Here is a 17,540-nt window from a genome sequence, read left to right on the forward strand (position 1 = left end):
TACTGGGAAGATTGTGAAGTGAGGTAATTGGGTCTCCGGTAACCTCACTTACAACGAAACACAACGCAAGCGTTGTTTCACGTCGGTTTTCTGTGAGGCCGTGGTATCAGTCCGGTCGAGCCGGCCCATTCGAGCCGAAGCATGGCTCTCCCACACTTTATAGGTACTCGCAAGCCATCTCTTCGTCATCGAACTAATCATAATCATCACAATACTCTTTATAAGGCAAAAAAGTATGTAAATAGGTACAAATATCTTGGAAATGGCCACACTATATTTACTAGGAAAAGAAACTTTGTAGATCATTTATCGACATTAATCTCTAGGTCACTACGACACCGGCGTTTCAGGTAAGGTCATGATATAGTTGCTGCGGGCCCGGCACGGAGCAATAGTTGGAACAAGTCAGTAAGAGTCAGAAATTCTGTCCCGTATCGCTCTGGGCAAAAAGAGTCATTTGTTGATGATTTTCCACTCACAAAAACGGCATGGCAACAACAGCTACTGTTTGATCAAATAAGATAGGAAAATACAATTACCTATTGGGATATTTGAGTATTAACAATACATGCATACAGTCATACATATCGTCACGCCTTTATTTCCCGTAGGGGTAAGCAGAGGTGCACAATATAGCACGTAGTACCACTATGTACACCCACTTTTCACCCATTTATGTTGTAAGTCCCATGTAATAGGTGGTGAGCCCATTGCCATATATCGAGCACATTTCTAGACTCCGTGCTACCAATGAGAAATTTTCGAAAACCGAAAAAAGCCCAGTAATACTTTGCCCGACCCGGGAATCGAACCCAAGACCCCTCGGCCAACATGGAGTATTAACAATATACCAGAGATGTTTCGTATTTGATGAGCCCGAACTATAAAAAGTTTGTTTTCCCTTAGTGTGGTTTCCTTACTTCATTATATATTAAAGAGTTGATATGATAGCACAAATTACAAATCATGATTATTTTTTATGATTAGCTTACTACTACCTCTAAGAGATGGCGTTAGTTGTAGCTCATTTGATTATAATTGTGAAACAATACTTTAGCGTGTCTTGACATAAAAAATTTACGTCACGCCTTTTATCCCCGAAGAGGTAAGCAGAGGTCATGCTCATTACGACACGTGATGCCGCTATACAATGTACAATTTTATTATACACCCACTTTTCACCAATTGTATTATAAGTCCCAGGTAAGTGAGGGGCCATATAATATATTGTACACAATTCCAGATTCCGTGCTACTACTGAGAAATTTTCGAAAAACCGAGCCCAGCAATACTTTGCCCGACGCGGGAATCGAACCCGAGATCCCTTGTCCAGCAGTCGCACTCGCGACCACTCGACCAACGAGGTGGTTGACATAAAATGATAATAAAATGTGTATCTGTCGAAAAAAGGAATGTAAGCAACAGTAACCACTGGTTTTGGAAGAGTGTGTAATGACTTTCAAGAACGCAGCTCTACGACATTAAGCATTTGTACGATCGGACTTTTTTATGGAATACCTGATGGTAAGCAATCGCCGCCGCCCATGGACACTTGAAATACCAGAGGCGTTACAAGTGCGTTGCCGGCCTTTTGGGGGTTATGAATTTAAGGGTTGTGAGGGAATTGGGGATTAGGAAGGGGGAATTGGGCCTCCGGTAACCTCACTCACACAACGCAAGCATTGTTTTATGACGGTTTTTGGTTTGCGGTGACTGTTTGCAGGACAAGCTTCAAACTACACATTTCTTGCGTAAGAGCAAACGATTATAGTGACATATCATTACTCTGCTCAATTTACCAAAGCTAATCGACCAACTGATAATACGATAACTACCGATGTGTGATCGAAGCAATATGTTTGGTTGATAATTTTCGATACTATATCGCAAGTGATTAAGCATTAATGTGTATATTTCAGTAAGTTGATTACAATAATCCAGTCGAAAGTACAGTGCCCGCTTTAGTGGTCGCGGGCGGACAAGGTAAGTGTTAAATAATTTCTTATATGGTCAATATTATTATCTCTTACCACCGTACTCAGAGTCATTTACGGCCAATTCCAATAATCTATCTATCGGTAGATTTGCCTACTAGAGATAGAATTTTGACACATTTTGTATGGAGCTTATGTCAAAAAACTATCTCTAGTAGGCAAATCTACCGATAGATAGGTTATTGGAATTGGCCGTTAATGGTTACTTAAGGAGTAGGTACTCCTTAGCAATTGTTTTCGATACAAAATCGCTACTAAGGAATAGTTTAAGTAATCATTAAATGTCTCTGAGTGCGGCAGTTAGTTACACAACTTATGGGTGCTTCGATTTCTCCCAGTGAAGGATATGTTGTATTTTTTATTGTGCAATTACTAGCAATAACACTATGACAATTTCTACTAATAACACTATGCTTCTAATCTTTCCTCAAAATCTTTTTTTATCTTCGTATTTGGTTCTGGGGCTATTTTGCACACAGCACACTAACATCTATAGTACCTAAGTTTTAATTACAACCTTTAATATTTTGTAAGCTGTCTAAAAGTGATCGAACTCCCAAAAAACCTATAGATTTTGTAATAATAAATATAATTGTACATATATATGTGAGAACATTGCAACACGCAGCACAAATTTTAGAACTTACTAAGTTAACCTACTGAGGGACATCTTTCATCTAACATGGTATTTTCATATACATACAAATACTGACAAATGGAAAGGGGGTTTCTATAAGAAAAAAATATCTCCTTGTTTCAATAATAATGAAATGTTCAATGCCATAAGATTGCTCGGCTAGCCCGCTTTTATAATATAGAGGTTGATTCTATGTGAGAACAATGCAGAGACATTGTAACGCGCAACACAAATTTTAGAACTTACTAAGTTAACCTACTGAGGGACATCTTGTCGTATCGTGATGAAATTTGGCACAAATATGCAGTAATGTTTGGAGATTCGAATGATGTGTAGTTTATATTGTTTTCTTTTATATCTATGTAAGTTTTTTTGCATAGAATGAAAGAAATGGGAAAAAAATCACGAAAAAAATAGTTAAAAATTTATTTCAAGTGGAATACAAGTTTATAATGACTAAAAAGATTAAACCATGGTTAATTACAAACAAGCAAAGTAAACAAATACAATAATTTACTAAATTAAAATCATATTACTAATAGGTACATCCTATACTCTGGCTTCAGGAAATGATGTAGCTTGGTACAAAATGTTCAATGCCATAAGATTGCTCGGCTAGCCCGCTTTTATAATATAGAGGTTGATTCTATTACCGCAGCTCGACCCCACAGCAAAATGCCGTACGACATAATGCTGTGAAAATAACTAAATTAACTAGAAAAACCTTGCTGTATTCATGTCCGTGTGCTGTCTAATCTGGCTAACTGCAAAAGCAGCTAAACTCAATCTCCGCAAAAGTGCCTTTATGTAAAGATCGCATTATAGGCTATTGTCCAGTGTGATCCCAAAAAATACAGTATCGTGAAGAAAATTCCAACTTTTGGCCTTTGAAAACAACGTCACATCTAACAAACGTCGTCAAAATTACTTGTAAAGTCGATCTATTCTAAAAATTAACGATAAATCATCTGCAAACCCTATTGGGTTTGCAGATGATTTATCGTTAATTTTAAAATGTACTATAAAATATTATTATTTCAAGGTTCTGAGATGAAAATGGGCGTTCCTCAAGGTTTTATAATAATAATATTTTATAGTACATTTTTAACAGGTAAAAACATTTTATCAATTTGCTTTAATTCGTATAATAGATCAATATGATTCAAGGGATTTTGATAAATATTTTAACATGATAAAATTTGAGTTATCAGTTATTAAAATACGATAAAAAAGATAGTAAACATTAATTACACAAAGTATAAGCAAGTAGGTAAAGTATTAGGTGTAGTATCGAATGACCTTCGGTTTTGTAGATCGTTTTGTACAGTAATTAAAATGAAGTATATTATATAAGCAACTTATTCGGTTTTGTTCGGATAGTGTAGTTCACTCTCTATACAATTTCTTTTTAAAGCATACTGTGGTGTACTTTATCTCAATGATGTACCTAAAAATGTTGAATACTTTTGTCTTTTCTATTGATTTTGATAATATTTATCGAGAGTCTTTTTTGAAACATAAGGGATTAAAAAATCCGCCAATTTGAGAGTGATTTACAATTTAGTATGAGGGTTCTTGTTTTGACCTCAGCACGGACAACCCTTAACCGGCAAGCCGGCAGTTTCAAATTCTATTATTATTAGAGACTAGCTACTTCTGCGCGGTTTCACCCGCTCTGCTCGGCTCCTATTGGTCATAGCGTGATGTTTTATAGCCAATAGCCTTCCTCGATAAATGCACAATCCAATACAAAAAGAATTATCCAATTCGGACCAGTAGTTCCTGAGATTAGCGCGTTCAAACAAACAATCAATCAAACAAACAAACTCTTCAGCTTTATAATATTATATATATATATATATAGTATAGATATATGGAGCACATCAATATGGGTTTTAGTTCATTACGGATACTTATGATTAACAATTTTGAAGTACCTCTCCAATCCTTCACTGGTAGAAGGAAATGTCATCACCATATCTTTATTTTAAAACTTAGTGGGTCCCTTCAACGCCAACGATTGAGTTAATCCAAAAGCATATTGTGCGTAACCTACTATAAAACTAGGTATATAAACCTTGTAATTGTACCTATATATTATCCAGGCAAAGTACCTATGTCATAAACAAAAAATGTGATATATATATATGTATCTCATGAATTCCCGGCAATATATTGTAGGTAGCTCACAATTTTTGGACAGTTTACAAATTCGCGAGATATAATTGTAAACAAACATTATTCAGTCACTAATACAAATATGTTATGCAGTCGACATTACACTTGTTATCGTACAAAAAGCAAAAATAATAAATTTTGTAATATTCTGTTTCAGATGGTAGCGATAAAACTTATAGTTTTATCTTTAGCTTGCCTTAGTGCAGCTGCCGTATCTCCTATTGAGCCAGCCAAGAGGAATACTATATTTGCAGATGAACGTTTTGAAGGAGAAGTCTTCGAAAATGTCGACGCTTTTGACAACATTGAACTGACTCCTAGTAACATCGGCATTTCACCCTACAGACTGCCCACTACAACTGCACCAATAAAATATGATGTGCATTGGAATTTCGAATTCACAAATCAAAGGATCTATTCTGGCACAGTTGTGATAACGCTTGTAGCAAAACAACCAAATGTTAACCAAATTGTCATCCACAGTAGCCACACTGCGAATACTGGTCCGGAGCTTAAGCAGGGATCACAGGTGATCCCTATTACGGCTTCAGCTAAGGAAGAATACCATTTCTACATTGTTACACTTAATGATGGCCAGGTCTTAGAATATAATGAAGCTGTACCCGTTGAATATACGCTAAAAATCGACTTTAGTGCTGATTTTCGAACAGACATGTATGGTATCTATGAAAGTTGGTTTAGAAATACACCTAACGAAGAAGTGCAGTAAGTCAATAATGTACTTTAATTTTTGTATAATATGTATTTTCAATTATTTACCGACATTAAACTGTTTTTAGGTGGATGGCTACCACTCAGTTCCAAGCAACTGCAGCTCGTTTTGCATTTCCTTGTTACGATGAACCTAGTTTCAAAGCTAAATTCAATGTTAAAATTACAACGCCAGCAGACTATTCGAGTTGGTTCTGCACTACTGCCAAACCCTCATCACCTCCAGCTACACCGTACGTAATCGTGTTTAATTTTTATTATCATATGTATATTAAAATGTGTAAAGTATAACAATGTCGCGTAACCATTTTTTTCATTTCTCAGTACCCAATTTGTGACCGTCGAGTATAATGAAACTCCAGTAATGTCGACTTATCTTCTGGCTCTGATTGTCTCTAAACAATATAAGAGTATAAGTAATGAGAATCCAGCAAAGTTCCACGAAGTTATAGCAAGGCAGGGTGCAATCGATGCCAAGCAAGGAGAATACGCTTTGAAGACTGGTCAAGCGCTTCTAGATAAGATGAGTGAGATCACACAATATGACTTTTATGATCAACATGCCACTCTTAAGATGACTCAGGCCGCTATTCCCGATTTTGGAGCTGGAGCTATGGAGAATTGGGGACTGTTGACTTACAGGTTCTCTTTCTATACTGTTTTGATAATTATTATTTTGTTTTAGTTCAAACCCGTCATAATTAATACAGTCGACTACCATTATGTATTAATTTCGACTGGCTAGTTTCTGTAGTGGATAGGTAACCTGTTGACAAGGTCGCGGTTTCAATATCCGCACGTGCAAATTCTTTGTGTCAACCACATTATAGTTATTTTGGGCCTATATGTGAGATAATCCTAATTTGAGATTCTAGTGTTCTTTTTTAAAGAAACAAAATGTGTTTATGTCCAAAACAAAAGAGTCCCAAAAGTATCCTAAAGTTAGGTAATAAGAATAAAATAGTTGTATACACGTATAAAACTATTTTATTCTTATTGTGATAGGGGTGAGACTTCTAACCCGTTAAGGCTGATTACTACATCTAATTTTATCGACAAAAACAATAATACGGAGGGTTGAACCCCCAATTGAAAATATTGAAAAATTACGATTTTTTCGGTAAAAATAATTCAGAAATGATTTTTTTCTCACTTAAACATTATCAAACATATACGCATACAACCTTTGATATCACAAAAAGTAAAAAAATATATTAAAATAGCCATAATTTTTAGGGGGAGGGGATTCGACCCCTTCGACCCCGACTTTTGTCGATAAAATTAGATGTAGTACTCAATCTTAACGGGTTAGAAGTCTCACCCCTATCACATTGTATATCAATTGCATATTTTCAGTATTGATATTCTAGTCTTTATCATAATTACTTTGCTTAATCTAAGGAATCAACGCATAATATGGTACTACATTTTACTGTTACTGCAGCTATGGTCCCATTGCCGGGCAAATGATATTTGATTAGATTTATAATACGAGTATAAGTAATTACTTACAGGTACTTTGTACATGTATAGATATAAAATTTGCAGAGTACGTGGTCCACGACAAGTAACATACACTTAATAACTGAATATTTTTCAGGGAAGCGTATCTACTGTCTGATCCATTGGAAACCAGCAGCCAGTTCCAACAGATCATCGCTTACATTCTTTCACACGAAATCGCTCACATGTGGTATGGTAATCTTGTCACAAACGACTGGTGGGACGTTCTATGGCTGAATGAAGGTTTTGCAAGATACTACCAGTACTTCTTGACTAATGAAGTAAGATTCATTTACTAACAAAGAATATACAGAGCCCTTTTTTCGCTTCACGATAACGCCACTTATACATTGAATCATAACCGGAGTGATACTACGGCCTCACAGAAAACTGACGTGAAACAACTTGCGTTGTGTTTCGTTGTCAGTGAGGTTACCGGAGGCCCAATTACCCCCTTCCCAATCTTCCCAATCCCTGATTCCCCAACAACCCATAAATTCCTAACCCTCAAAAGGCCGGCCACGCACTTGTGATGCCTCTGGTGTTTCAAGTGTCCATGGGCGGCGGCGATGGCTGACCATCAGGTGATCCGTCTGCTCGTTTACCGGATAATTCCATTAAAAAAAATATCTGCTTCAATTACATTCCATAATTCACCTTCACACACATATTATACAAACATACAATATATTGGAAGTTGAATAAAGATAGTATAAATATTGTAGTAATAATATTAATGCTTTGATTTCATTTTAGGTGGAGGGGATGGGTTTTGACATTCGTTTCGTTCCTGAGCAAGTACACACGGCTTTGCTATCTGACTCTTCTAACAATCCTCATCCCCTGACCAACCCTGGTGTTGGAAGTCCCCGATCAGTCAGTGCTATGTTCTCGACACTCACTTACAACAAAGGTGCAGCAGTCATCAGAATGACAGAACATCTCCTTACTAAACAAGTTCATGACCAAGGTCTCGCACAATATTTGAAAACTAAGTGAGTTCTTTTTGTTGTTTAAACTTTCATTTGCAATTCCTAGAATGAATAATCTAGTTATACGATATATTCAATATAAATAAAGATTCTTTTATATTAATGCTCAACCTTTAATAACATAACCTAAAAGTAAAAGCTATTAATTAGATTCCTTACTTAATAATTGTTTCTGTTTGCAGTCAATTCAAAACAGCTAAACCTATAGATCTGTTTAATGCTCTGAGAGACGCAGGAATGCAACATGGCGCTTTTAACAACTATGGCCCAACATTCGATTTTGTGGAATACTACAAGAGTTGGACTGAACAGGCCGGACACCCCGTCCTAAACGTTGATATTAACCATACAACGGGGCAAATGACTATTCAACAGGTACGCTACATATTAAAGCCTACATCATACAATTTAGTTGAAAGGAAATTCTTCTGGAAATTTCTGAATTTTTTTAGGGTCATGCCATCGATCGACATTGATCGATTGGTGTGGTAGCTTTAATTGATCGGTTACCGGTCGATTTACCAATCGATCGATTGCCGGTCGATGGCAGCGGTCCGTAGATTTATTATACAATTCTAGTTGGAATCTATCGACTGACATCGACCAATCCATTCCATCATCGATCGATGGTATCTATCGGCTATCGATCGATTGGTGTAGTAGAAACTATCGATCAATGTCGACTAATCCATTCTAGCATCGGTCGATTGGTGTGGTAACACCCTTATTTACAACAATAGCTCCACATTGCGTGTAACTATACTGGCTATTTCTTTTACAGCGCCGTTTTAACATCAACACTGGGTATTCCCTTCAAAATACGTTATATGTCATTCCTGTTACTTTTACAAGTGAATTTGACTATAATTTCCAAAACACGAAACCAACACACATTATTAAAGACGCCGTCACTGTCATTGACCGCGACGCTCATGGAGATTACTGGACTATCTTTAATATTCAACAAACAGGTAATCTTTTTACATGTCTCTGCTCGCTCCACCTTAAAATTTGATCTCCTATGATTTAAGATCTTTTTATGCAGGTATCATGTAAAATATTTATACCTTTGTTATTATTTTAGGTGGACGATATTTAAAAGAAATAAATTATCGCGTAGGCCCTTTATTATTTTCAATACTTACTCAATTAAATAATTGTTCTAACAGGTTTCTATAGAGTCAACTATGATGAGTACACGTGGAATTTAATCGCCTTGGCCTTAAGAGGAGATCAGTGGAATAGTAACATACACGAGTTAAACAAAGCTCAGGTAAATGTTTATATAATATGTCAAGTTAACAATCATGTTGTTCTTCTCATTTGAGTTTCTTCTCATTTTTCATATATTAGAGATTTTATTTTAATTGTATCAATTACTTGCTCGTTCGTTGAGTGGTCGCAAGTGCGACTGCCGGACAAGGGATCTCGGGTTCGATTTCTGGTTCGGGCAAAGGATTATTGGACTTTTTCCAGTAGTAGTACGGTGTCTGGAATTGTACCCAGTATATAGCAATAGGCTCATCCCCTCATGGGACATATAAAACAAATCGTGAAAATTGGGTGTGCATAATACCGCATATTATGTGTCGTAATGTGCACCTCTGCCTATTGCGCCACATCACCGTCGCGTGATGCGACGTTTGTGATTGTTTATATCAATTATTTTTAAAATTGGACCCAAACTACACGATTTATTTATTTTGTTAACATTATTATGCATTGGATAAATCATATAAAATAACTGCTTCATAAATTCACGTTTATTTTAATTTCATAGTTTAATCGTGTATTATTTATTATAATAATTTCAAACATCATTGAGTATAGTTTATATATATGTATGTTTGTGCGCGATTATCTCGCGGTTGACTAAAACCGATTTCGATACTTTCAGCATAGTATTTTTCTGTCATTTTTTTTTTGAGCGGAAAATCATCCAATGACTTCTCTCACCTTAGGTGAGGTGAGAGGGAGTGTCAGACTCTTACTGACTAAAAACCACCCCGTTCCTATTTTTCTGACCTAGGAGACGGTTTTAGGTGTACTACCCGACTTAATAAATGCTGGAGGTTCGCACTTTAACACGTGTCGTTAAAGTCGGTGTTTTCTATACGTAGTTTTATATAAAACTAGTTACCCGCCCCCAACTTCGCAAGGGTGCAATGGTGATATATTATGCATTTATTATATATATAAACCTTCCTCTTGAATCACTCTAACTAAAAAGAACCGCATCAAAATCCGTTGCGTAGTTTTAACGATTTAAGCATATAAAGGGACATACAGACAGAGAAAGCGACTTTGTTTTATACTATGTAGTGATTATTATTTATCGAATTGTAATTAGTTTCATCTAAAATAGGATGAGCAATCTCATAATATGAGAATAATAAATTATCTTTATTTTTTTGTTTTAGATTGTAAATGATGTGTTCTCATTTGCTCGTGCCGGTCTTATGAAGTATGACCGTGCACTGCATATCCTGGCATTCCTTGCTAGAGAAACCGATTACGCTCCATGGGCTGCGGCTATTACTGGCTTCAATTGGCTTAGAAACAGACTCGCTGGACACCCGTTGGAAGCAAATCTCAATGTGAGTATGAGTATACTTTTCCTTTGAAATTTTACCTCGCTATTCCGTTCATATTTATTGAACGAAGTTCTGTTTTTTCTTTAAAAAACGTTGCCCCCACATTAAGATTTTCTACTTTTGAATCTTTCTTTGTGGCACTGACTGCCACATTAGTCGAGTGGTCGCAAGTGCGACTGCCGGACAAGGGGTCTCGCTCGATACCTGGATCGGGCAAAGTAATGCTGGGCTTTTTTCTATTTTTCGAAAATTTCTCGATAGATGCACGGTGTCTGGGGTAGTACCCAGTGTATGGCAATAGACTCACTCCCTATTACAAGGAACTTATAACAAAAATGGTGAAAAGTGAAATGGCCTGACGTCGCATATATAGTTAGTTCAACAGTAAACTTATTGTAATATTTATATATAATATTTTTGTCCTCAGAATTTGATTCGTGCTTGGGCAAAGAAAGCGATGGACGAACTTACTTATGAACCGGCTAGTGACGCGACATTTATGGACAGATACTTCCGATTCCAACTTGCTCCATTGATGTGCAACGTGGGAGATACGGAATGCAGAGAGAAAGCCAAGACATTCTTTGACGGTCTTAAAGCGACCCCTTCAGTGTCGTAAGTTAAATTTAAAATGAAATAAGATTTAAAGATATAAGTTTTTTTTTTTTAAAACGTTTCCCCACACTAGGATTTTCTCCTGTGTCGTGGGTGCGTTTACAAACATACAAGTTCACATACACATGAAATGCTTGTAATATGATCGTTGTTTGACATTTTCATGAACACATTGTTTTATAGTGTATACTGTGTATATCTCGCTGCATGAAGTACTATTGAAATGACTTATTTTAGTGTGGACAGAAATTACTTATTTTAATTAATTGAAACTTTTTATTTTAGTGTGGACAGAGACAACCGTAACTGGGTCTACTGCAATGGTCTTCGCCAAGGTACTCCAGCTGACTTCGATTTCTTGTGGGACAGATTCTCAAAAGAGAATCTCTACACAGAGAAAATTGTACTTCTTCAGATTCTTGGTTGCACTCCTCACAAGGAGTCGCTTGAAAAGTAAGTACTATATTAATACTGCTCAGCAAAGGGCTCGGGTTCGAATCCTGGGTCGGGCTAGTTTTGTTTTAGTTTTTCGCTTCCCAATAATAGCGGAGCCTAGATAAACTAATTAAGGGGTTTCAATAAACTCGAGTTGGTCAAAGTAATATTACTAAGTATCGTGTTACTGGGAATTGGGATCTTTCGTTACTTAAAACCAATTTATAAACATTCGAGTACAATATGCTTAGAAAATTATCATTTTTATAGTGTTGAATTTCAATAGCCGGATTGTACCTATTCCTTTTTTGTAGAACTATAATAATATTTGTTAAAAAAAGTTACATTGGTATTTGCCAGAAATTAACAGGATGCGGGCGTTATCAGTTGTTTCAACTGCCTGTCTGTCTACAAATAAATAAATTTGAATCCTCAAGCTTCGGAAGAGGGATTCTATATCTTCGCGCTACTACGGCATTGGTAATACTATATTTTTGTTTATCTTCTCAGATACTTAAACGCGATCCTTCGAGCACCTAATACCGTCCGTCCTCAAGATTACAACACCGCTATCAATTCAGCTGTCTCAGGCAATGAAGCCAATACACAGATTGTCCTCGATTATTTCAAGGTGTCCGACAACTTGCAATCTCTGCGTACAGCGTAAGTATAACCAAAAGTTTAAACACATCTTCTATAATATAAAAATAATGTGTTCCTAAGCGCAAATTTCGAGGACAGCTGAACTTGTTTCGTTAATTCTTCTTTTTTTTTGAGTTTGTTATTTTTAAAGAACATCTTTATGAAAGAACAGTTAAACAAAGATTCGGAGAAAAAAATCCAAGGAGAAACATAGTTTGCAGAGGTAGCTAATTTATTATATTTGTATGCCAAAATATTTCGTGCATTACAAGTTTATGTAGAACTTAATTAAACAATAGTTATGAACTAAGGCATTTGGCTCACGGAACAGCTATTGCAGAACTGGCAACAAGCTGTTTTCACAATATTTTAATTGTAATGCGCACAAATATATCTACAATTTTCAGTTACATAACTAAGTTATTTCCTAATTGTAACAACTAGGAGCAACTGCAGAGATTAACCAGTTCAGCCATGAAAGTTCACATAAACTATTTGACAGTTAAAAATTTAATTTAATGTAATTTACATAAATCATTCCTTTTCAAAGAATGGGGGTGGGAAGTAAAATAAAAAACCAAAGCTAGCAATTTTTATTTTACTTCACCAATACCGTTGACCGTTATTGCAAAATACTTACATAATTATATTTCACGACTATAACTGGTGATGTCGTTTTTTTCCAGATACAATAATGATTTGAGGACTCCACTGTCTTACATCAGCTCCAGATTGAGGACCGCAGCCCAAGTCGAGGATGTAAGATAATCAATAATTTATATTATAAAATCTATATCTTAAATATGTATATACATATTTAGTCATTGGTTCATTGGCCTTATTTGCAAGTGTCACCACTATGTTTAATTACCGACTGGAAAATTTGTGTGACTGACTTAGGCCACACTATGGCTTTGTTCTTTGTTTGTTTTGTAACCTCACACGGTTAAAACCGCGAGTGTTAAAAATGCAGATTCACATTAGTCTTAAATTCTCAGCCAATTTTTTTATCAGAATTCCATACCGAAGCGATTTTTCTTAAGATCTAGTGTGGAAGCTAGTTTTATAGCGATACTTAGTCAATAACAACATACTACATAGTCCGTCTTCTTTTTACAGTTCAAAACATGGGTGAATGGTCAGACAAACTTAGAATATCGGGACGACATCATCGCGGGAGCGGACGACACACTTGAAAGCTTTAAATTCGTCGAAAGTATCTCTAGTTATTTGGAGGATTACTTTACTGGCACAGACGACCCCATTTCGACCAGCACCATCCTTCCGACCACTGCGGGGCCCACAAGCACAGTGACTGCGCCATCTTTAGTGCAACCAACCACCCCAGACCTTCCTGCCTCCGCTGTCACAAGCGTCGTATCCATCTTCCTTTTAACCTTAGCCGGTATAGCTCATTTTATTCTATAAGTTACCATTTTTAAACTTTACGAATTGAGGGAATTTGTGTCGAATCCCAAACATTAGCCGGTAAGCGAAAAAGTTACAGGATTTTTTTACGCATTTTTATAATAAGACGTTTCATGTTAATTTTATTTATCCATTTTAATATGGATTAAGCTGGTTAAGTACTTACTGTGCCTATGCATTTGTACGCGTTAATAGCTCAATTTTTCGTCCGACTTGTACATAAATAAATAATTATAAATTATTAAAACTATTTTTATAGAACATGTGATTTTTTAATGCCCTCAATAGTATAATGAATAAGCCTATACAAAAATACTTGTATGCTTGTAGTAAACAAGTTTTATAGAGTGGACAAGGTTTGTATGAAAGCAATAAAAAAAAATTACTACGGAAATCAGAGGTAATGGTAGAAGATGAATGAGAGCGAGAAAGAAATTTGTTGCATATAGACAATAAATAGATTTTTTACTGATTTTCTTAAACAGAAATTGATAACATAGCCTTTTAAAAAGTAACATATCTCTATCTATGGCCGAGCGATTTAGCAAATTTTGGCCTGGAATTATTTGTGGAAGTCCAGGGAAGATTACAAAGATGAGAAAAAAATTTTGAGGCGATACGAAGTTTGCCGGGTCAGCTAGTCAATCATATTTAAGTGTTTTTAAAACAATAACTTAAAATAATTAATAAAAATTGTTGAAATTTATGAACACAACATAGTATCATAACGCACCTTTGTGAAGTATTTTTTATGTATGGTTTTTCCTCTATTCTTCCTTTGTTTTTCGTTATAATATCTTATAGTTACTTTCTTACTGTAATATAATTTAATTAAAACCAACCTTTAGAATTTCAACATAAATCAATAATAAAATTATTTAGATTAAATTAATGAAATTAGATATTAGAAAAATGCCTGACAAAGCGATAAGTTTTCGATATGTAGGTAAAGATAATAAAAGCAATCGGACAATTTGGTAATCATCTACTACGCAACAGCAAATCAATGAAAATGTTGAAACTAATAGATTGGTTTTTTTTTATTTAATATGAATTTTCCAGCGAGCATCCAACTTCGGATTTATCTATCTATTATTATTATATTAAATAATCATGGAACAGCTTGCTGTATGGCAATATTTCAAATTGTGCATGTTGCCTAATATTACTCTTATAAATAACATATCCGCAGCTGCGGACTACCTAGCGGGTTTACCGGGGCTCCGGCTCGAAAAGCAGGAGTAGGAACTGGATGGTTTTTAGTCAGTAAGAGTCTGACACTCCCTCTCGCCTCGGCCAAGGCGGGAGAAGTCATTGGATGTTTTTCATCCCTCAAAAAAATAACTCCATTCTAAAGAAACTCCCTAGGTACTTAAGCAGATGTTTTCAGCTGAAGAGTTCACGATCTGCTTTGTGTAGGAGTGCCAAAGGGACTGGTTCTTGGTCCGATATTGTACACCTAACTTGCAACCATCCCTAGTGATATTGCTACTACTTATGTTGATGATTATTATCGCAATTGAGATTTTTATATAAAATTCATCCATGACTATAAAATTACGTATTTAAAGTCAGAACTCACCATACAACTGTCCTCCATTGCCTTGTCTTAAATAAAATCTCTTCTCAGGCTGTGTCTCCATTTGAATAATCTTTAAACCTATTTTTTTTAAACCTGACTTTGATCTCTCGGTCTAAAGTTACACTAAAGCATTACGGACATCATTATTATGGGCTTCGTATTGAGAATTTGTGGAAAATAGGCTCGAACCTGGATTTGATTCTTCATAATTTAGTCAAAGAATTAGGCAGGCACTTTTATTTAATTTATGCAGGTTTTTAAACAATAAAATGCTTGATGCAGGTGAAAGTGCAATGTATGCTATAGGGGGGCGGACATTAAGTAAACTTGCACCACAATCAGTTTTAAATACAAATTAAATGGTCATAGCCTCACTCTTATTGATTAAATCAGTTTTTTAAATTAAGTCTTTCGCATTTGGCTTTGTACAAAAACTTAGTACTAAACAGTTTTCCTAAGTATCTAAATCATCCCCGACAGACCACCTTAGATTAATCTCCCCCTATTTCGTGGTAGGTTTAAAGACTAGAATCTTGATTATTTGCATAAACACCTACATATACATATCTCGACATTAAAACGTGACATTATCTTTTTGATGCAAGATACGCTATTTGTAACCTATTGCGAATCAGATATTTATCAAATTAATCTGATGATAATGTAAAAAAATGTAATTGTATTGATTACTTACCTGAAATTGAAAATATTATTCGGGGGTTAACTGGAGGTGACGTTATTTATTAAGTACCTACTATATAAATTAATACTATCGGTGGCAACAAGGCTTACAATAAGCTTCAGAATTTTATTCTAATCCGCATTAATGGACTAAGTAAATTTTTGAGCACCGAGGCATCACGAATGTTTTCTGAATTCTGTTAGAATCTATATTTTTTTAATGACTGTTGTGAGACACAATAAATTAACTAAAAACAACAGTTTACTCACGTAAATATAATTATTGAGAAAAGCTCTACTAGTTTCGAGTCACAGAGGGACTCTTCAAGAGCAGCATGCGTGCAGCCTATGGCTAGGCTGCGTGGCGACACCGCGTCTGTATCTACATAGTAGAGCTTACCTAATATATTTACGAGAGTAAACCATTGTTTTTAGTTAATGTTAGCATTCGTTTAATTGCACTGTGTTTTTGGAAATTAGGAGGGCAGCCAGACCGAGGCGGAGGACGTATAATCCCTCCCCCTCCGTCAGAAACATTTTCTAACTCTTATGGTGTGACCATGAGCAGCACTCCGGTTGCTAGTTTATGTGATGTGTCCGCTCATTAGTCGCCATGTTTTAAAATCTGTCCGCACAGCGAGATTTTGTTTCGTCATCCTTGTGTCGCAATAAGACATTGAATTGTCATTTTTTTTTAAAGGGTCATTCATCCAATGGCTTCTCCTGCCTTGGGCGAAGTGAGAGGGAGTGTCAGACTCTTACTGACTGAAAACCGTCCCGTTCCTACTCCGACTTTTCGAGCCGGAGCTCCGTGTGATTTTTATTTCACTATGGAAATACGCACTTATTGTGCTTTATAACTCAAAACTCAGCTTCATAGTGTTTGAATATTTTTTTTTAGTAACATTTACAGATAAAACTAGACATATTTTCCATACCGTGCGAAATATGTAAAACATACGATAAACGCATTATTGCCAGATATTACGTATACGTATTTTTTTTTATTGTGTCTAGTTATTCGAATAATTCTAAGGCAATAAAGATAAACTGTATGTAAATTATTACTCATAGTTACCATTGGTGATTAAAAGAAAAGTATTATTTCATTTTGCACAGAGTTGCTGCTGTGCAACGTGTCGCAGATTCTATTCACGCGCTAGCCAAAAAAATTATAATGGTATTTTCTGAGTAAACTGACGATAATTAACCCGGAGTCAAGAAGTTCAGGTAGTTTCACCCCCATGCCTCGGAAAGCAAGTAAACCCTTACAATGACCTCCCTCCGGTCGTGTTGGTCTATGATCCCATTGAGTTCGGAGAGGACGACATATAACATATTTGAAAGTTTCTAGTAAACCATCTGTATTATCTTGGTTTCACATTTAATGTGATGGTAACAGAAGTAGGATAAAAAGTAACTAAGGCCTGAAGTTAATTGAAATTAGTACTCAATAAGTACTACCAGCTCAAACAATGAAACCTAGTCTCAGTTCGTTTGTTTCGTTATGTATATTGTATATGTATA

General features: G+C 35.8%; 1 protein-coding gene across 1 annotated transcript; it reads left to right on the forward strand.

Annotated features, from left to right (window-relative positions):
• Positions 1-1,839: 1,839 nt before the first annotated feature.
• Positions 1,840-14,011, forward strand: LOC118268537 (membrane alanyl aminopeptidase). Its single transcript, XM_050706701.1, has 15 exons — positions 1,840-1,983; positions 4,967-5,535; positions 5,610-5,774; positions 5,866-6,183; positions 7,142-7,325; positions 7,801-8,039; positions 8,219-8,411; positions 8,818-9,007; positions 9,206-9,309; positions 10,457-10,633; positions 11,058-11,245; positions 11,531-11,698; positions 12,191-12,343; positions 13,009-13,081; positions 13,442-14,011. Exons 2-15 carry the CDS (start codon positions 4,967-4,969, stop codon positions 13,748-13,750), a joined length of 3,030 nt encoding a protein of 1,009 aa, XP_050562658.1. The 5' UTR covers positions 1,840-1,983; the 3' UTR covers positions 13,751-14,011.
• Positions 14,012-17,540: the final 3,529 nt, after the last annotated feature.

The sequence above is a fragment of the Spodoptera frugiperda genome, chromosome 29 (genome assembly GCF_023101765.2).
Source record: "Spodoptera frugiperda isolate SF20-4 chromosome 29, AGI-APGP_CSIRO_Sfru_2.0, whole genome shotgun sequence".
Classification (NCBI taxonomy): Eukaryota; Metazoa; Arthropoda; class Insecta; order Lepidoptera; family Noctuidae; genus Spodoptera; species Spodoptera frugiperda.

What these genes read in the sequence shown, in the direction of transcription:
- LOC118268537 (XM_050706701.1), top strand. Translation starts at nt 4,967, where the DNA reads ATGGTAGCGATAAAACTTATAGTTTTATCTTTAGCTTGCCTTAGTGCA. An exon ending in AGTACTTCTTGACTAATGAA is followed by an intron (nt 7,326 to 7,800) that starts GTAAGATTCATT and finishes ATTTCATTTTAG; the next exon opens with GTGGAGGGGATGGGTTTTGA. An exon ending in CTTTAATATTCAACAAACAG is followed by an intron (nt 9,008 to 9,205) that starts GTAATCTTTTTA and finishes TTGTTCTAACAG; the next exon opens with GTTTCTATAGAGTCAACTAT.